The sequence below is a fragment of the Limulus polyphemus genome, unplaced genomic scaffold (assembly GCF_000517525.1).
Source record: "Limulus polyphemus unplaced genomic scaffold, Limulus_polyphemus-2.1.2 Scaffold2560, whole genome shotgun sequence".
Classification (NCBI taxonomy): domain Eukaryota; kingdom Metazoa; phylum Arthropoda; class Merostomata; order Xiphosura; family Limulidae; genus Limulus; species Limulus polyphemus.
Window position 1 is genome coordinate 104,570 of NW_013668170.1, and position 19,699 is coordinate 124,268.

The 19,699-nt window shown below is 33.0% G+C and overlaps 1 protein-coding gene across 8 annotated transcripts in view; it reads left to right on the forward strand.

Moving 5' to 3' along the window:
- The first annotated feature begins 337 nt into the window (after positions 1 to 337).
- Positions 338 to 19,699, forward strand: part of LOC106467300 (piggyBac transposable element-derived protein 4-like) — a 43,469-nt gene continuing 24,107 nt past the window's right edge. Inside the window, exons 1-4 of one of the 8 annotated variants that reach the window (XM_022395455.1) lie at positions 338 to 391; positions 4,731 to 4,868; positions 8,163 to 8,321; positions 12,536 to 12,633. In XM_022395455.1, coding sequence (XP_022251163.1) covers positions 8,213 to 8,321; positions 12,536 to 12,633 — 207 coding nt within the window. In that variant the 5' untranslated portion in view covers positions 338 to 391; positions 4,731 to 4,868; positions 8,163 to 8,212. Of the gene's footprint in view, positions 4,237 to 4,730; positions 4,869 to 8,162; positions 8,322 to 12,535; positions 12,634 to 19,699 lie in introns of those variants that run through there. The other 7 variants (XM_022395454.1, XM_022395450.1, XM_022395456.1 and 4 more) reach the window with 7 other exon arrangements.

Below are 19,699 nucleotides of genomic sequence, written 5' to 3' on the forward strand. Positions count from 1 at the left end.
CTGTTGTCATAATTATTTGCAGAAACAATTATGTTTTACTACTCAAAATAGGTATTAAACTGTTCAATAAGTTTTTGTGTCATAGTTGCTTGTGTGATACATGCGTTTTTAAATTAATATAAATAACACTTGACGGTATTTTCCCATTAATCTATTAATATTCTTTCATTTGTATAGTTATCTAGCAAATATGTCTTGTTTATTTTCGTAATTACCTTGGTTTGGCAATAATTAAGAACTGTTTCAGTGGCGATAACGCTATTTTCTTATTATTACATAGTGTTGTTAGTAGGTGTGTGTGAATGCGAAAAAATACATTTATATATTTATAATTGGTGAACGATGAGAACAGTTGGAAGAAAAGCATTCTGAGATATTGTACACATGATGGGTATCTTCGTAGCTCAAGTTAAATGTGTTTATACTGTTTTTCTTTTAAGATATAGCTTATACAGAATTATTGTAAAATGAAAAAAAATATATGTTGAAAAAACGTAGGGTTGTATTCTTCTAAGACTAAGAGTATAACTATTTTTCATATGAATGAACATATAAAGATGGCAGCGTCCAATAGGCGAGTCCTTTCTGAACGGACTTGATTCAGTTTGAATTATATGGATATATTAAAATTTAAAGAACAGAATTAATCTTATACGTGAACTCACTACGTTCGCCGCTTTCAGTTTAAACGCTAGGAATTGACATGCTGTGAGTTATGGTGTTAGAATTAGGTGTAAACTGTAAAGCTTTTGAACTTAAACGATCAAACTCAAACAAAGTGGCAATGACACTGTCACACTCACGCTTGGTCACGGTGTAACTGTAAGTGTTACTAAATAAAAGTTTGGAAACGGCTTGACTGGATGATGAAAACTTTATTATAATATAAATCTACGATGTTTCGACAAGATTATGTCATCCTCAGGTACTGACAGTGACATTGTTACTGCTACTATGTGATTGTCATGGTAACCGGACAATTAGACACTTAAAAAAAAAAAATGAGGAAGTAATTCATTTAGACACCTAATAATTTTAGAGGAGGGTGTTAAAACTTCGCAACATACTTAATAGAAGAACTTGCTGATTTGCAACATATTTTTCCAGTTGTATGGTGTCTAGTTGGCCAGTTACTATGCTGGTAGTAACATAAACCTAGATCTATGTAGCTATTGTAGGTCAAATAATTGAGTAGATTTAAAATTTTAATAAAATAGGCCTAGATCTATACAGTTCGTATAATGGAGTAAATCAACTCGTACCAGTTTAATTTACTCCATTATATGAACTGTATATATCTAGGCCTATTTTATTAAAATTGTAAATCTACTCCATCATTTAACCTACGTAGATCGAGGTTTATTAGTAGTAGGCCTAGGTCAGGGGTCGGCAACCCTTCAAAGAAAAAAGAACCATTTTTTTGCTTTTGTCTAAGACCAAAACATTTCAAGAACCACAATATACCCTAATGGATTTACAACACTAAAATCAGGAGTTGGTGGACACAGCAGATAGCCCGAGAGCTGCACAAATATCCTTAATCAGCCGCAGGTTGCTGACCCCTGGTCTAGATATATACATATACAAGTCATATAATGGAGAAAATTATTTTAATTATTGTTTTATTTTATAATAAACAAGTTGTGTCTGCATGTCCTACTTCATCATTTTTTGAGGTGTATAGTTATCCAATATCTAATTGTCCAGTTTATAGTTATCCTGGATTTGATTGTCATATTCCAACTGGCCTGGAAAGCTATGGTGTTGGGAGAAGGGCCTTATTGGTACTAGATTTTGTAGATGTATAGTACAGTGGAAGCTCAATTAATGGGCACCTTACTATTAAGGGCACACCTTTTCAGTCACTTTCTTTATTCTACTATTCGTAACCAAAATAAATCTTGCAATAACAGGCACTGCAATATTCTGGATTAAGGGCAGTGTCTTTAGTCTCATTCTCTATATAGGCACTAGATAAAGTGAGCAGTTATTTTTGTATGGTATATCGCTAAATTCCAAACATCCCAGAAGGATGACCAGTATTCAAACACTTGCAATGTTTATTGGTTCTGCTCTGAACCATATACTATAATAAATGTTTTCACAGATTCAAAGTGCAATCTTATTACTCTGGGGAATTCTTGTTGTAAACACTGTAGGATACATAAACTGATAAATTCTACATTGTGTTCTTGAAGCAGAAGTCGAGTCGGATTATTTCTGTCCTCATGCTTTGTTGCTCCCAATAGTATCGTATTGCAGTGTCATGTAAACAGTCTAATGACACAGTCGGTGATTTGTTGCTTTATTTTCAGTGGATTTGTACTTCAGTCATTGATAGTAAAATAAACACAGAAAATAAATGTGAAGTGTTTAGCAGTTCAAACTCGGAAGAGACATACTTTGAAACTTTTTTTGATCAATAATACAGAAAAAGGGCACAGCTAATCCAACCCCAGAGATCTCCAGTTGACAACAATCCATGTTATGGCAACATGCAACTCATGAACACCCATGTCCTGCATACACCAAACAAAATGGAGGTCTTAAAATTCATAGATTTAGTACGGTTGATATGGAGTCCAGCTTTGTGCGACCTTACTATATAGTGTATTTGAAGGCAGTTGGAAGGGTGCCCTTAATGTCAAGGTTCTACTGCAGTTGATATATAATTACAAATTTGTATTTCACTTTCAGTGTAAACCAAGACCTTATTAACACTCTTATTTTAAGCATACAACATTAGTGTTAGGATTTTTGTTTACATACATAACATATAGACAACATGGGACCATTTGGTATCCATAAAGGTTGTGCTTGTGTGCTCAATCTGTGGAAAAGTAAAATTAAACATTTCCACCTACCTTTTATTTTTTATTAATTTATCAATCTCCCTATTAAATATACTCTTGCAATATGACAGCCTTGAATACCACCAATGGCAACTCATTTCATAAATTAATCACCCTGCTCCAAAATTTAAACTTTTGTCCTCTTATACTAGGAAATAGCACACAGAAATCAATTTCCTTTGACCTATCAGTCCTTTGGATAATTTTGTACACTTAAATAAGAATACCTCTTACCACTTTTCTCTCAAAATAAAATATTTTTAGCTATTCTTAAGATAACACATTTTTGGATCAGCCAAGAAAATTACAGCAGTAGTTTGGATAAAGATAATTAGGTTTTAACGTAGTTGAGTAAGAGGATGCAAAAGATTGTTATTAATGGAGTCCATTCAACCTGGACTCTTGTAATTAGTGGAGTACCTTAAAGGTCAGAGCTTGGACCTTTGATTTTTTATTATTCTCTTTAATGATATTTATAAAGGCATAATTAGTAAAGTTTGCTGATGACATTAAACTATTGAGTATTTCTAGTTAAGTATGATGAGATACTACAGAATGACTTGGATAAATTAGCAAGTTAGAAACAACCTTATATTACAGCAATTGTAATGTATTTGGATAATCCTAATTTTGAGCTCAGTTTTAAAATAGATGAGAACCCACTTAATACCATGACATATGAAAATGAGTGATGTTGTTGTGGATAAATCAGTCAAGACCTCAAGATAGAGCTTTGTTGCTAGTCATAAAGCTAATGGTATTAATAAGGTTATATATATATAGACATACTGATTATTAGTCAAAAGGGATAATTACCTGTATGGGCATCACTAGTTATTCCTTACTTGGAATGCTGTTTATTATTCTGGTCTCTTTAGCTAAGCAAGGATAATTATTTAGTGGCAAGTGTTCAGAGAAGGGGTACTAGGGTGCTTATTGAAGTTCACTGTATTATTTGGGGGGGAATCAGTAGGATAAAGACATCTGATTTCTTTGTGGTATATTTTAAGGACAACAGAATGAGAGGACATAAGTTTAAGATTTAGAAAAACAGGAAATAATCCAGTTAAGATGGTTTTAATTGATTGTTGCTGTCTGCAGTTACTTAATGTAGGATGGCACAAGAGTTTAAGAGGGGAATTGATGAGTTCATGAAAAATATAGGGTGGGTTTGAATTTTTCTATTTTCTCTAGGATGAGGGTGGAAGGATAGACTTGAAGGACCAAATGGTCCTTTGTTGTTCATGTATTATTAATGAAAGTGAAAGTAAAGAAGAATGTACAAGTTTATAATAATATGGTAACCACTCTATAATGCCAACAACTTTTTGTCTAATACCTTGGGTCATCAGGCTGTCTTGGATACAACAGACACTTGAATAAGGTAGATTAATATTTATATTATGAAATAGCTTGAACAACAGTTATTGTGGTGCAAAGTAGATTAAGCTGGTGGAGTGTAATATTTATCAATTTGATATGAGTCATTTACAAACCAGAATAAGAGAAGTATTAATAACAATATAATTCATTTATTTTAACAACAGTTATTATTATTTATTTGTATTTCAATTAACTTTACTCATCATTCAGAAGAATTGGTAAACCAGTAAGCTAGTTTTATTATTCCTGGAGTATGTCAAGCAACCACAAAGTCAATGTTAGTGTTATAGAAGAAAATAACCTTGATCTTCTGGTTGATCAGTCTTTTAAGCCACCCCTGCAATGTGCTGTTGCTATTGGTGGGATTAATAGGGTTTTAGGTTGTATCTATAGAAATACTGAATACAAGTTTAAAGAGGTTATAATTTCATGGCATATATCACTGGTTAGGCCACATTTGTAGTACTGTGTTCAGTCATGGGCTTCTTATTCTAGGAAGGACATTGACTTGTTGGAAATGGTTAAGAGGAGGACTACTAGGATAATACCTGACATAAAAAGGTTGTCATATGAGGACAAGTTAAGATCTCTGAAATTTTCTCTTGAAAAAAGAAGAAAGAGGAACTGATTGAGGTAATTGATAATATTGATGCATCATCTTTTTTTCATATTGAATGGTAGGACTAGGAGTTATAAATTTTGGCAGGGTAGGAGTCATCTTCAGCTAAATTAGCTTTGTTTTTCTAACAAGATGGTTGGCCTCTGGAATAAGTTGTCTTCATATGTGGTGGATGCAGTTAATTTGAAGTAGTTTAAGGGAAGGCTTGATTAATATATGAATGATAAAAGCTGGCTTTTAATGTTTTTATTTTAAAGTTGAGTTAGTGAATGAGATAGCCTGGATGGACCAAAAGGTCTGTTATTGTCCTTGAATTACGTGTATGTGCATAATTCTTAAGAAATTAAGAGTGTAAGTAATGAAGAATAGTTTCAAATATTAGAGTGAAGTCAGAGTCAGTTGCATCAGTTTATTGTAACATAAGAGTTGTAGAGCATGGTTTATTTTGTGTTGCTTTAAGTAGAGGTGTGAAAGTCCACTAAGTGGATTCCCATGAAGTTTATGCAAGAATGCTAGCCTGGGGCTAATGTGATTCTGTTTGCATGAAATTTGTGCAAATATGTAAAATGTAACTTTATATTTAACTAAAATTTCCAAAAATGTAAACTTTTATGTTTGTTCAAATATCTGCTATCACTGAAATTGACAACAGACTAGTCCATCTTAACCTACTGACTGCTAATTTAGCATATAGGGTAAGGTCCACCTCCAGCAGTTGAATGAAGTGTGCTATATAGAGTGTATGACTCACAAAAATTCTGCACACGTTTAAAGCAGTTGCAGTCAAAGGGTTAGGTGTGATGTACAATATGTTTAACCCACTTACTGACTTTATGTTAAAATGTCCAATTTCATTTTTCATTTATATTTTCAAATTTATGTGATTATTTTTTGGGGGATTAGAATAGTTATTTTTTAATGTAAAGTTTTATTGATAAAAGATGAAACAGTCATATTGGAATAAAATGATTCAGAACACTCACTCAGAACTCTGTGGCATTTTTGAGATATGATGGAAAGAGCAAGATGTTCTGGATGATGGACTGTTATATTGTTGTTTTGATTTTTTCTAATGTATATAGTGGATAACATTCCTAGAGATTTCACATTTTTTATACATTCTGAACTAAATCATATTATTTTCAAAATATCTGGAATAACAATGTAACACATACATACTACACTTACAAAATGAAAATATTTCTTGTTAATAGCTGTACATGTGCCAATAATAAAAAGTGTTAATAAAAAATAAAAAGAACAGTGTATATAGTTTTCTTTCCAGTGAATGTATCACATATTTAGTTTTAATGTAGTGGAAGAAGTCATTGCAAAAGTTTGTGTTTGAAAAGTGGATGTTGGTCGTTAAACAATAAACAAGGTCTTTTCACAATTGTTTTTTTTTTTTCAGTTATTGTTTGTAAGAAGTTTAAGTATAGGAATGCAGCATGTAACAAGGAGACAAATATATGGCCACTCTTGTGAAACAGAAATTCTTTTACCAAATTATCATGGTTTTGGTGATACTGCAAAACAAATTTAATCACCAGAACTTACTAGAAATAAAGCTCTTCCACTAAAACAAAGAGCATAAGCATTGCTAATCACACTTTCAAGTTAAAAATTTAAATGAAACTAAAACTTTTAATTTTGAATTAACAAATTTTCAATTGCCAAATACAGATATTCCAAACAAGTTGTCACAATGTTTACTACTCACAGCTTATTAGAAATAATAGAATTTGTGAACAGAATCATTCTAATTTTTCATAAACAAAATTTCATCTTCCATACTTTGAACACACAAATTAATTTAATTTTCTGCGAAATTCAACAATGTACCTGTTACACGTTTAAAAGTTTTACAGAATATCATAATCTCATTGAACTTCCACGTTTAATTTTAATTTTTTAGAAACTGTTTATGGTAATAATGAATCACAGTATTATGGTGACCACCATCAGGATGTAACTTGATTACTTCTGCTGCATACTCCATGTGTGTTAGAAACGATGCGAGTTAGTTAAAGTTGGAGTAATTGTGTTATACACACATTGTTGTATGTGTTTTTTTATTATTATTACACTTAGCATGGAAATATTTAATTAAAGTATCAATATTCATGCCATTTATTGTATGACTGTTTTATTCATTTAATTTGTTATTATTTATTATTTTCATAAACATTAGTTTTTGCTGTATTGTTCTGTGACCTGCTTATAGCTAAACAGTAATGTGTCGTAATAACTTATCTCAGATGTCAGAATACTCTAAAGTTACCCTGCTAGAGCCATTTAATAGGCTTTTGTTGATCACAAGACTTTGTTAGGGGAGAAGTTTTGCATACTTCGATTTCAAATTTTTTAAGGAAAATGAAATTGTTGATAATGCATGAAGTAAACCACTAGTGATTATATGTACCATAAGTAATGTACACTTTATTCTTTCTGTAAACACTTTCTGTATATTCTTTCAATAACAGTATTGGTTAGAATGTTTAATGTATCTATTTTTGTTATATTTAATTTTATCATTATTACAAATTTTATTTAAAATATTTTTCATTGTAAGCTTAGTATATGGATTAAGTTGGCCAAACCTCATGAGATATTATTTGGTAATTGTCTGAAAATATTTCTAACGGCAAGGGTACTCAACCAATTTGTTTTAGATTTTTTCTTTTTAATTAAAGGGCAAAAAGTTTTTATTACCTTATATAAGACTGGTGAGGCTTCAGGCTTTTTTTTTTCTGGGAATCCCTAATACAGAAAACATATTTAAATGTTAGTGTAAGTACAGATATTGGTACTAGAATAATATCTGGTGTAGAAATTCTGTAATAAGTAGAATAAATAACCTGGTCATGTTTCTGGAGTGTCAAAGAGCTAGAAATCTGATTTCCAAGGTGGCCATTTGATCCATCTTGCTGTCTCATTTTCTATTACTACTCTATTCCAACCCTGATTTGTAAAATATTCATCTATCCTTCCTCAGTGATCCTGCTCCTATGACACCTGAAGGCAAGATATTCCATAGTGTGACTACTTTATCAGAAAGTAGCATGACCCTGGATCCCCTTAAGGGATTGTTCCTAAAGGCATGATGTTGGGCCTTTGGTCTGAGCTCTGCCTCACACCAACAGGATTACTCACTTATTTTGGTAGTAACACTTACCTGCTCAAGATAATGAAAACCCTAATTATCTGTTTTAGTTTTAGGAACTCAGGCTTATTAAAGTATTAAAGGCTTGATGGTAATAACATTTTAGAAGGATGTAAATTATAAATTGTGATTTCTTTCTTGATAGGCTAACTGCAGGGTTCAGATAAACATGAAGAGGTTGACATTGATGTAACTATGGAAGTACTAGAGATAAAAGTTGAACCATTGTTTGATGAGGAACAGAGTGCTTTGGTGAATATCAAGCAGCTGAAAAATGAAGAAGAAACTTTTACATCAACCACTAGTAAGTGTAACTCTTTAGAATTTAAATGTGGGTCCTTTCTAATATTTATATTGCTATCTCCCTCTCTGTTGTAGTAAATTTTGTTTTGCTTTTTTACACTAGCCACAAAATGAAATTTTTGGCTATTATTTGAATATTCCTTATTTCATGTGGAATAAAACCATTTACTTTCTGACCCATAGATGCAAACAGTAATACCAGGAGGCAATGTCTAGATGTTTAATCTAGAATTGTAGAAAACCAAAATTCACTGATACATCTCAGTACACTAAGCATCATTTTAGTTTGTTTATAGCAGTCATAACTTCATGTGAAAACACAGAAAATTGTGTATATTTGTAATTCTTACATTAATAATACTTTAATTTTGATTTCTTGACAAACAGTGTAATAATGTTGATCATGAGTAAGTATTTCTTTGTGAGAAGTGCACATTTCAAGTGAAGTATATTGTTTTCATTTTCAAAATTAATTACCCCTCGGTGCATAGGTGGTTGAAGTCTGCATTAGCTATTGTGAAAGACTTTAACAAGAAAAAAGGGGAAACATTGTGCATGACAATACTCTGTCATATTGAAAGATTATTGCCCACATCTAACCATAATTCTCTGTGTGTGTGTCTCTCTCTCTATATATATATAGTGTAAGGCATACTATGTATTGAATTATTACATAAGTATTCCTGTATGTGAAAGAATGCAGCTTATATTAGGTCGTCAAGAAATTAATGTCGCTTTTTTTAGATGAAAAAAACCCGAACAACTTATATATCAAAACAAAACATTATTAAATGAAATAGTCTCCATTCTTATCGATGATGCTTTTTCATCTTACAGTCAGGTTGTTAATGCCCTGATTAAAGAAATCACCTTGTTTTGAAGCAAAAACATTTCGATATCCTCTTTAACACCTTCCACATTTGCACACATTTTCCCATTAAAATGGTGTTGCAGCAAATGAAAAAGATGGTAATCTAATGTGCTATATCTGGAGAATATGGTTGGTGGGTGAGAATTTTCCAACCCAACTCCATAATTTTGTGTTGCGTCAAACGTGCCACATGTGGACGTGCATTGTTGTTGAGAAGAAAAACACCTTTCCAATTGACGAGTGAAGGGTATTTCTGATGAAAGGCTTGATTTAAATGTTCTAGTTGCTGACTATAGATCTCTGCATTAACAGTTCGCTGTAGATTGAGGAGTTCAAAATGAATTACTTCTTTGATGTCCCACCAAATGCAAAACATCACTTTCTACAGATGTAGTCCAGGTTTTGGGGTCGGAAGTGGTTTTTGTCTAGGACTGAGCCATTGTTTTTGGCATTTAATATTCACATAGAGAATCCATTTTTCATCACCGGTGACAATTCTGTCCAAAAATGGATTGTGCACCAGAAGAGATGAAGCAACGTTCACATGTTGGAAACGATGATCATCGAAAAGTTTGTGAGGCACCTAAACACCTTCTATAAGGAGTTTTCACATATTCCTTAGATATCTAAATATTGTTTCATGAGAGACATACAATTTCAGGGCCATTTCAATATTAATTCCAACACGTTGGCCCCTACTATCACAGTTTTTAAGGTTAAAGTCACCTGAACAAAATTTGCTGAACCATTGTTGACACTTACAAAATTTGAAAATATTTCCATAAACTTCTTTGATATTCTTTGTGGCTACAGAGATGTTGTTTCCCTTCTTGTATTCAAACAGCATTACATGCCAAATGTGTGTCTCGTGTGCCATCACTATAAGGGATTAGAGTATACTAAACTTTACAAATTATATAGGCTGCACTAATGTGACGCTTAGATGGTTCATTTAACTATTATACGTGAATTATGTTTTTTGGGGGGTGGTTAATGAAAGTGTTCCAAAATGCGACATTAATTTCTTGATGACCTAATATTTTACATAATCTTGTAAAAAATATATAATAATCCTACTAAAGTTAATCTAGTAAATGAATAGAGGGCAAATATTGTTCCTATTCACCAACTAAAATGTCAGAAAATATTTACTTTTACATTGAGAAAATTTCCCATTTTTCATTGACAAATCATTATTGAATAAATTGCAGTGAAAAGTTATTTAAAAAAAAAAGGCAGTTCATTTCCTATTTTCAAGACACAATATATCTATTCTTATTCAATTTACAGTAATAAACTCACAGAACACTGCCAAAGCTCATCATAATTCTCTATTATGAGATTTATTATAATATAAAATAGTCATAATACATTAAAAGAAATATGATTATCTACCATCTTTACTTTTTTTACGTATAAATTGAAAAAAAAAATGTTAAAATCAATCAACAATGTAAAAAAAATAAACTTAGCCATCACCCACCAGATGGGAATGATATAAGCTAATAAAGTGAATTAAAATAAAAGACATGCAGTATTCAAACATGGTACAAAAGTCATTTAATTAAATTATTTAACCAAAGACTGCTTCAAAATTATTCAATTAAAAATATAAAACAGCTAAGATGGTATTAGACTAGTTTTGAGATTTGTTTATATAGAATTTCTGGGGACAACATAAATAAAATAATATTCTTCTTAATCAAATAAACTTAAAAATTAATTATTATAAAAACAGTGTTGAAGAGGACCAGGACATTACTTTTCCATGTAAATTTTACTATTTCCTGTTTGTTAATCAAATTTTGTTCAGCCTGTAATATGTCAGTTCTACATGTTAATAAGTGCCTAATACCCTATCTTGATTTTGAGTAATGTCTGGAAGAGCAGATTAATTTTTGACTTTTTCTTTTTTCAAAAACATGAAGCTGCAAGTTTTAAACATGAAAAACAAAATGAACTTATTTCCAAAAGTATGTGAGGTTTAATGAGAACAGTGTTATGGTATTTTAACTTTAAATTTGTATGAATTTATTTCCTGAAATTTCTTAGTTTTGGCATGTAGAGAATATTTTTGGAGATCCATAACTTAAGTCTTTTACTAAGAGCACTGCTGTATAGGACTTTATGATTATTGGCTCTATTAGTTTTCAACTTTATTGGCAGCCAATCTTTTGAACCTTTCTTGAATAGATAGACCTGGTAATTAAAGAAAATATTTTTAGTTGACCAGCTGTAGTTGAAGAAAAGTTTCTTGTGGTTTCTAGTATGTTTTCTCCATTGACAAACCTCTGAACAAACTTAACACAAAAACTGACCATATGCACTGTATAGTTTTGAATGGAGTTTACTGAACTTAATGTTAAAATAAGTCAAAGAATAAATAGTGCCTTGATTTGTAGAATTACATCCCCAAAATAAAAATACTTCACATATGTATATCATTAAGAATTAACATTTGCTGCCACATTGTGCTAATATTGCATCACCTGGCTCAAGGTATTTATGTAGATGTATACACATAGCCCTTGCATAAATGTGTTTGCTAGTTAGAGACACTGAAGAAATAGTTTTGTTTTTCCTTGGTTCAGTGCTAACTTTGTCGTTGCAATCTGTAATTGTTCTTTTCTTCAGTCCATAAAACAGAGGAAAATAAATCACAACCGTTTGAAAGATTTTCAGTTCCTCCAATAAAATGAAATTAAACCATTTGAAAAGAAAAAATTAATAAGAAATCAAGCTGATGTGAGATCTTTACATTCATGATAATTTGACTGACATCACGCTAAATGGAAAGATTTCAAACATACATACTTTTATGTTTTGTTACATATAATATATTGTGATCCTTATGATATATATTAATTAATTTCTTAGGTTAAGTGTGAATTAAGTTACTGTGATGAGATCTGTTTTTGGGAAAGTCACTGATTCAATGCCTTCCCTAAAATAAAAAGATATATCAAGCTTCATCCTGTACTGTTGTTTTCTATGTAAAATTGAATATGAAAAGATTCTTCCTTTGGTATTACTATCCTGTACTTTTGCCTGATTGGGTATTCATGAGGGAAAAATATTATAATGAAAAGAGCAGAATATGCTAGATGCAGGTAGAAGTTACTACCATATGGTGGAACTACTAATATTACAACAGAGATTGTGAAACAATACACACTTTACTGTAAGTGTAAGTAGTACAGGTAACCTTCTGAATTTTGTTAGTTTCTAAAATGTGTATTAGCTGATTAACCTGGTAATACTGAAATGATTTGGACTTCTATTATGCACTCTATAAATCATATTCAAGTATGTTCTTTTTTTTAAAAAATTTTAATATTTAATAGCAGCTGGAGAAGCTGTTTCTTTAGAAGAAGGATCTTCACATTTCATTGTTGGGAAAGAGCAAGAGAATAATCCTGATCAAGTGTTGGGAGAGAATGAGGTATTAATCTATTAAAAACTTTACTGTTTTATTATTATTTATAAAAATAACTACATTAACTCTAACACAAATACATTTTCTTTGATGACATACAGTGTTTTCTTTGTGTCACATCTATATTTTTTGTAAAAATTTTAAAAATAACTATATACTGTTTAAAGAAAACTTAATTCCTTCTGGATGGGATGGAGTGTTATTTACATCCCTTGACCTTTCCCTTCTCATGGTGCAATACTTAACCAAGTTGCTAAGTAGTATCTAGTTTTAGCTCAACAATGGTACAATTTGATTTAATTTTTCCATCACTTTTAAGTTGTGAAATTGTGAAGTTTTTTTTCTTGATTGGTGTTCAATAACATTTTGTTTTTATACTTTATTTTGCCAATCAAAGTAGTCACCACTTCCAGCTAAAGAGTACATGGAAAAAACTGATAAAGATTTATCAGTAACTTACAGCCTGAACTGTCACAGTGGTATCAGGGCAGGTTAGATAAAAATGATTTTTCTAACAATATTCTTTATTGGGAAAATGTATTTTTAATAAATTTAGTTTATTTTCAATAAGTAAGTAGTTTGTTTACTTACCTTCATTGTTTGAATAAGATAAACTTAACAATAGTATTCAATAAATAAGGATTTGAGTCATCTAAATATTTTGCTGTTGCCTGCCATACTCGCTAAACTTAACTAGGCTTACTTGATATCTTGTCATAAGAGAAACATTCTGTAGCTTTTAAACATGTATAATTTAAAACAAAAGGATTTTCAAAAATGAAAAGAACATGGAAGGAAGCTAAAAAAGTCTCAGATGTGTGGCATTCCTAAGTCTTCCAAATGTCTGTAGTATTCTGTTGTTCTCTACACAAGCTAGGTCTTGTTACTTTTCCACAAAACTATAAATTATTTCTCACCCCACTTTGTTTACTCTATATTGATGTAAATAGTTTATAATCTACTCTATCCAATGGTATTTAAACTTTGCCTGTAACTGTTTTCATGGCTGAGGTTCATAAGGAGGAGTTCACATGCCATGCAGTGATGCTATAAAAGAGGGTGAATGAGAGACTGTGCTAATAAAACCAGGTAAACCAAAAGAAAATCACATAAAAAACTAAGCCTTAAGAATTATATTTTTAAAGGGATGATAATTTCTTATCAGATATAAATTTATGCTTTGGGATGGTCAGAAAAATTATAAAAAAATTGCTAAATGCATTGTTTATACATGTGAATGACTCCTCAAAGCTATGTAGAAATGTAATTTTGAACATATTTTTCAGTTTTCTTTGGAAATTACACAATGAAAAATAACAATTCTAAAGTATTTTTGAATAAACAATTGTTGAAATAGAGCTAGTCTGGATAGGGCTCAGTCTAGTGGCTTTCATAAATTTTTATCAGATCTCGTTTTCGTAGAATAATTATTACTAATGATCTTTGGATCAGAACCATAGGAAGAACACTGAAGTTGTTGATGTGTTGTCTGCTGATAGATCTCTACAGTTCTTTTGTTATGTTTTGGTTATAAACAGCAAAAGGCTTTGAAACTATCACAAGCGGTTATACAAATGAAATACAATGTTATTTTTATTTACTTTGAAATAATGTATTAATTTAGTTGAAAGTAAATGAACCATAACTGTTGGCAGAAAAACACAGAAATTTGATAAAAGACACACGACTAAAGTCAAACCTTGAAACTATAGAATGCTAGAGGAAGTTAGCAGAGATACAAATAAAAATCTGATCTCTGGGGTCCAGAGGACCTCAAGCTTCTGGAATTAAGGGGTTTCCAGAATAATTTAAGGGTCCAGTTAAAATCTGATGTGCCAGGATGTTGAAATTTCTAACCAGTATAATTCTATAAATAGGTATATATTTCTCAAACTTGAAAGTTTTTCTATAGAAAACAAAAATGAAATGAATACATATGAAAGCTTTAGTTTTTGGTTGGTTGAAATTGTCTTTGAACTTTAGAGAGAAAAAATTACCCAGTAATTCGTATTAGATGAGTAAAAATTGGCTGGGGACAAGTGGACTTGAGAAGTTAGTTGTGAGGAGGAGGAGCAAATCACACTATAAATGACTTCACAATCATTCATTCACAAATTTTCAAGAGGTGGTTTAGTAAAGCCACGTGCTGATGGTTGAATATGGTAATTTTAAAAATACTTCCCAGAAAATTAGAAACGGGAATATTTTGTTTCTTGTGAAATTTTACTTATTGCTGGTAGTTGATTTTTGTTATATTACTTTCTTTTGAATGTAATGGTCTAAAATGAACACGCTGCTACAATCAGGGTTCATCAACAAAAAAACAATTTATTCACAATAAGAACACTTAGAAATAAATTCAACAGTTAATAAACAAGTGCCTGGTCAGGATTCACACCAATATTAATAAAGAATTTATCATAAATATATAATAAATCAACAATAATGGAATCAAGAAAAAGAACCAGAAAGAAAAAATACAGCAAGTACAATATTCCAACAATACCTTTCAACATCAAAAACAATATCGAGTGACAAACAGCGGTAACTATATCTTTCAATAATTCTCCCTCTCTCTTCGTGAAGCTTCTGGCAGGGTATTTATTCACAGAGTAAGCCACAAGAGTACAACTTCATATGATCATAAACTTACATACTCTTCTGTTACATTAATAGTATCTGTACGTCACCACTAGGGAAGCGGGTGTCAATTTCATCATATACACATATATTTACTCAAAATACAAATGATTATCTAGAAGGTGAGTTAGCATTTTAATGCAACTAAAAATTCATAGATATACTAAACGATAGAAGGAAATAATAAATGAATGATAAACACAACCATAATCATAAAAATACAGAACTTGCTATCTCACAGGAAGGCTACAGAAATATTCCTCTACTCTAATAAATTAAGTAACAATACTTGTACATTTGAGAACAGTCGTTATTGGTTCTGCATTGGTTTTTGATTGGATTGTATAATACTTTAAGTGAAATGGTTATGTAATTGTTTCAATGAATGGTAAATATGTTAATGAATATAAAACTGGTGGGATATCTAAAATAGATATTAAAAAGTTAGGTTTTTGCTCTCTTTTTTTTTTTCATTTACAGGTAACAATAAAATCAAGATACAGATTTTTCAGTTGACAAAAATTGTGTACTAAAATAGCTTTGTTATTTTAACTTCAGGGGAACAAGCAAAATTTTGAAGTGGACATGTACTTTTTAAATTTCTCTTGTCCCACAGGACAAGCAGATACAAAATACTTTCTAAGCCTGGACTTTCTTATACATTATTGGCAATTTTTGCTATTATATCTTATTTTTGTGCACTAATACTGCCACATTAATGGCAGGAAGTCAAAGGCCAGGTAGGCTTATTATTTAATAGCTTTGTTTGCTTCAGGATTTCCTCGGAACCTTGGGCCCTATACTTTGTCGACCACTGTGGTAAGTAGGTAAAGGATTGAGAAACGAAAACTTGGACCTTTGAAAGTTAAAGTTCCAACAGGTAATTCCCTTCACTCATAAGATTAACTATTCCTGTTCACTGCTGCCCTCTATATGCTATTTTTTTTAAACACATGCCACAAGCCTTCTGCTGCCCCCCCCCCCCTTCTTTATTGGAATTTAGTGATTCCAACATGTCTTCCTTGGGAATCATCATGTGTCACTTCTCCACCTTACCTTCTACAGGCTTTCAATTTTTACCTTAGTTGAATTTCAGGCAGATTTCTTCTGGCATTTGTCATTCTTTTTTCCCCTATCATCGCTCATACCTTTAATGTTTCATCTTTACCTTTATTCAGTGTTCTGTTTACATTTTGGGTTTGTTGAGGGATACCTCCTCTTTCTTCCCTTCATGTTGGGGTTTTTGCCATCTCCAGTTCATTCCCTCCTCACATTGCTTCTTTGCTTTTGAGTTAGTATTGGGTGTGACATTGCTGTTTGTTTTCCTTTCCATTATTAATAGGATTTTATGGTCTGTTCCTTTTCTTCTTTTGTCCCTTTTTTCGACGCAATGCTCCTGTTGGTGTCACCTGTTCACACTTCCTCTCTTTTCACGTATTAGTTCTGCTCATTTGGGCCCCCAATCACAATATTCATATCCTTGCATGTCATGTTCTGGGTGCTATTGCTCAGATTGCAGTTTGTTTTTGTCATCCAGACACATTTTATCCATCGGAGTGGTCTTTTGTTTCTCTTGTTTTCTGGTGGCTTTGTCTTCCATGGGATTCTCCCCACATAGATCCTTTTACTACATCTCCTAACCGCTCATTACCTCTATATTTGGTATCCGGTACCTCCTGCTTTAGCTCGGGCTGTTGATGCCTTCAGCCAGGATTGATCCCACAGGTTTCTGTATATTCATCCCCATCTTCTTACTTCCATGGGTGATTTCCCTCATCCATACCATTCTTTGTTGGTCCTTCTTATTGCTCCTGGCTAGCTCAACCATGGTTTCCACAACTTCTCCTGCTCCAACTTTTACTTCCACTGTTTCTTCCTTTGTCTCCTGCTCTTCTTCATCCACTTTTTGCTGGTACTCCATCCAGACATTCACATCGTTCATCTTCACGCTTGGCTCTTATTCAGTCCTTGGTGAGGAGATCAGATTTATATCTGCAGGTAGCTTTCTTTTAGCTTGTTCCATTCACTCTTCTTCAATGGGCATTTATTGGCATAAATGGAAAGTGTTTTGGAGTTAATCTGCGGGTCAGGGATTTACCGCAGATCAAACCCCTGTGGCATAGGTGGCAGAGTTTCTCCCCTGGTTCTTCGGTCATCTCGATCTTGGGTTATCGGGCAGCCTTGTCCCATACCTTCATTGTTTTTCCCAATACTGTGGAGTTTTTACTTCACCTATCCTTACTATGTTCATAGATTCCTTCCGGATTAGTCGTCCTCCCTGACTGCCTACCATTCCGACCTGGGATATTAGTGTGATCTTTTATTCCCTCACTTTCTTGTACATTTTTTCCCACTCCCTCTCTTCTCCTTTATATGGATCTTTCCTTCCTACCCAAGATATTGGCGGCTAGAGGAGGTAACTCCTCCTTTTGCTTAATTGCCTTCCTTTCACTTCACATCTCTATCTTCTTCCCAATCTGGATCGACTCCTATGTATGGTCTGTGCTCTTCATTGTTCTGTTGCCCATATGGTTTCTCTCCATGGTGCCTGCTCCTACCTCTTTATTCCTGGGCAGTTTTCCTTGAGTCAAGATCTTTCTCCTTCCATCCTCACCAATTGTGTTCGGCTTTTGATCCCATTGGCTCACTACCCTTTATCATCTTCTTCCCAGACTTTGTTACAGGTCTTCTCATCAAATTTGACATCCTTACCTTTTCCCTGGCATCTCGTGTTCGTCGGCCATTGGAGGAACTCCTACATTCGGGTATGAGGACTACATCTACTTCATACGTCTCCCCTTATCTACACCATATTGTGGTTTCTTCCTCATCAGGTTTTCATCTCCCTCCTGTTACTGTTTTTGATACTTCAGTGCGACTCTAACCGGGTAATTTTGTATTCATTATTTGTTTCCTTTCAGGGGCCCTTGCTTCATTTTTCACTATTTGGATCTCGCTTTGTGGCAAGCGGTGCCTGACCAGTTATCCTTTAATTGAAATCTGCACTGTACAACCATGTTGAATTGCTCTCTCTTCTATGGCATCTCAACGCTTACTGGTGAAATGGGGTGTTCCTCAAGATTGCTTGAAGGTGAATAACCTCATGATGTTTTTGCTTCATAAATTTGCCCATTTTAGACTGTACCACCCATTGACTGCATGGGTAAAGCAGAAGGGGATAGCTGCCCATCCCTGAAAAAGTCTTGATTGAATAAATCGGTTTATTTAGACATCCTTTTGATACCTATGCCTTGTTTAAGTATCAGAATGGTTATCAATTCCCTCTGATCTCTTGAACTTGAGTTGAAGAAAGTATGATCTTCATCCTACCCTCTGTGTGGATGTCAGTTCCCAGCGGTGAGGGTTTTGGACATAGTTGACATACCAGTACGGTCTGTCGCTCTCTAGCCACTCTACATCTGGGGGCACATTCATTCTCTGACTGCTTTTATATGGCGGGATTGACTTCAATATCATACAGTTTGGCACACTATCCAGCTAGAGTTCTCTCGCACTCAGATGTGCTCCTCTATCGTTCCACCCATATCTCATATGTATTTCATGTATGGGCAAAGAGTATACATGGTTCAGAAGTGGTGCAGTTCCCCTCATTAGATCTTTTGGTCTGACTCTCTCATTTCCGGGGGTTTCCTTCGGATGCTTCTGTCCTTCCCTTGCACCAGTTCCTCTTCCTATTCAATGTGGAATTCTAGCTAATTTTGTGAGTGGAGGCAATTACCTGATCGGAAGTTATAATTTTCCTATATGAAAATGTATTTCCGATATCTAATTCCCTAACTCGCACTTCCCACCCTTCCTCCCCACTGAAAACTGATGCTTTCACCTTCTGCTAAACTCAAAGTGATAGTTTGGTAGAAGAGTATAGAGGTAGTCATGCATCACGTGACTACATCGCACTCCATTGATGGAGAAGTGACACATAATGATTTCCATGAGAGACATGTTGGAATCACTAGATTCCAATAGGGGGAGTCAGAAGGCTTGTGGGATGCGTTTAAAAAAGTTTGCATATAGAGGGTAGCACTGAACAGAAATAGTTAATCTTGTGAGTGGAGGGAATTACCTATCGGAAATATTTTCAATATAGGAAAATTATAACATTAGATATTTTGGTGATATCCATGGACTATTTGTCTCATAATCATTGTTAGGATAATCTTTTATTGCTCTAACAGCTGGAATACCCGTCCTCTGGAGAAAAGTTATGTAAATTCATGATTAATGAAAGGTTATCATAGGACAAGAAAAGTTGCTTCCCTTATATATAATTCTAAAAAATGCCCATAAAATTTGCAAGATAGAAAATGTGAAACTGTAAATTTGCCCATATCTCCGCATGCCAGATTTGGTGAAGATTCATCAACAGGAGGTGAAGTATTGATAAAAACAAAAATAGCTCATAAAAACAGCA